At 54.1% G+C, this 2,205-nt stretch overlaps 1 protein-coding gene across 1 annotated transcript; it reads right to left on the bottom strand.

Moving 5' to 3' along the window:
- Positions 1–224: 224 nt before the first annotated feature.
- On the bottom strand, positions 225–2,205 carry LOC144160697 (uncharacterized). Its single transcript, XM_077691900.1, has 2 exons — positions 2,014–2,205; positions 225–1,100 (listed from the first exon to the last, which is right to left on the bottom strand). The coding sequence occupies exons 1-2, from the start codon at positions 2,203–2,205 to the stop codon at positions 225–227; spliced, it is 1,068 nt and encodes a 355-aa protein (XP_077548026.1).

Here is a 2,205-nt window from a genome sequence, read left to right as displayed (position 1 = left end):
ATTCGTTGCTTAAAAAAACTACAGTCTTGATGACTCACAAAGATACGAGAACAAGGGAGATAGCGGAAGCCTTTTATATGAAAAAGAATTCAAAAGATTGTGTTATTTGCCCGTCCATATCGTTGACTGACTGATTGAAAAACATTTATTTACAGAAGTTTGTACAAGGAGGGCGGGAGCGGTCCTTAAAGGGCCGTCCCGTACAAAGACTAGGTGGGCTCCCCCTACGGGAGCCCAATGGCGTCGGCCGCGGCCCGGGCCCGCCAGACCACGGCCCGTTGGGCCGTCAGGTCAGAGCAGCCGAGCAGGGCTGCCTCCCAGTCCTTTAGGGAAGGGTTTGGTAGAGGGGGTAGGTTTGGGTTTTTTTGGCACGCAGACACCATGTGGAAAATGTCAGAGGAATCTTCCTCACAGAGCGGGCACTTCGCCGTGCAAGCGGGGTCGAAGTGTTTTAGGATTGCTGGGCACAAGAGAGTTTTTGTATAAAGGCGAAGGAGGATGCGCTCCTCCGCCTTCGTGAGGCCCCTACAGGGCTTGGGATAAACGGAATGGCCGGATTGATAAAACTGTGTGACCTCCTTAAAGCTGCAAGCGGGAAAAGGTTCTAGGTCCGGATCGCTAGGTCCAGATCGGGATGGTGCCCGGAGAGTGAGCGCGCGGGCAGCGGCATCAGCCACCTCGTTACCCTCAAGGCCCGTGTGAGCCAGAGCCCATATGATCGTTCGATTCGCGGGGGCACCCAGGTAGTTACTGTTTTGCAGAATTTTGCAAGCAAAGGACGGAATGCACCCCTGTTCGATATTGCGACAGGCACCCCTTAACTCGGTGATAATGACCCGCGAGTCTTTATCTGCGGCGGCTAGCGCGATGGCAATCTCCTCCGCGTGTGTATTATTGTGAGCGCGGAACGTGATTCCGTTCGCTGCCGTGTTTTGGTGGACGACCACGGCCGTGTACCAACCCCCGTGGTGCGGGCCGGAGGAGTCTACGTCAAAGACTCCGTTTTTTCGACCATAGTGGCAAGCCAAACCTTCTGCCCGCGCGATGCGTCGGCCACTGTGGTCATCTCGCGTGGAAGAGGACGCACAAGCAAGGCGTATCTCCAGACGTCGGGAATTTGTACGCGCTTTTTCGTATGTATGGGGTGATGGATGTGTAGTCGGGCCAGAAGGCGGCAACCCGACGGCGTTTTAGAGAGTCTCGTGTGTTGATTTGTCAAGTGCGCCTCACGCAGCTCCTTAAATGTGTTTACCATTCCCAGGCCTAGAAGGCGCTGGTGGTCGAGAGCGCGCTTGTAGATTTTACGGAGAAAGACCTCGAGTACATTCTCGTCAAACCTGCGTAAGTGGAGGTATGGAGCTGAGTACAGGACTCGGCTGGTTACGAATGCATGCGCCAACTGCAAGGCATCTTTGCATCGTAACCCCCTGTGCTTATTGGAAACCCGGCGGATCATCCGGCCCACCTGGTCCTCCACTTTACGCAATTTGGCCAATGTTGTGTCTGCTCGGCGATGATTGTGAATGAAGAGCCCCAGTACTCTGATCTCATCGCGCTAGGGTATGGGTCCACTGTGAAGGGAGAGGTTGATTTTGGTGGTGCACTATGGTGAGGGGCGTATGTGCACGAATTACGATTTGGACGGGGAGCACTGAAGGCCACAACGACGGGCGTAGTCGTGCAAGACGTCCGCCGCTTGCTGCAGGTTGGCCTCTATGTCTCCTCATGAACCGTGTGGCGCCCAGATGGTGATGTCCTCAGCATACAGCGCATGCCGGATGCCTTCGACTTTCGTCAGCTGAGCAGGGAGCCTTACCATTGCCACATTGATTAGGAGGGGCGAGAGGACTGCTCCCTGCGGGGTCCCTCGCGTGCCTAATTGGTAAGGGCCGTGTTCCATGTCCTGAATTCGAATATATGATTGTCGGTGAGTGAGGAATTGCTTAATGTAGTTGAAGGATTTTGGCCACAGTCCACTTGTGAGAGATGTGTTAGAATAATTTTGTGAGTCACGTTATCAAAGGCCCCCTTCAAATCCAAACCGAGCACAACTTTATCGCTGAGAGGGTACTCGATGGGATTGAGGATCTCCAGATCGAGCTGGAGTAAGACATCCTGCGCGGACCGGTGTGGGCGGAACCCGAACATGGTGTCTGCAAATATATTTTCGTTCTCCAAAACCTCGAACAGCCTGTCGTGCACCAT

This window comes from Haemaphysalis longicornis, unplaced genomic scaffold (assembly GCF_048455015.1).
Source record: "Haemaphysalis longicornis isolate Haplotype H1 unplaced genomic scaffold, Haemaphysalis longicornis Haplotype H1 scaffold_11, whole genome shotgun sequence".
In the NCBI taxonomy this organism is placed as follows: Eukaryota; Metazoa; Arthropoda; class Arachnida; order Ixodida; family Ixodidae; genus Haemaphysalis; species Haemaphysalis longicornis.
This window is presented reverse-complemented; position numbering and strand designations above follow the sequence as displayed.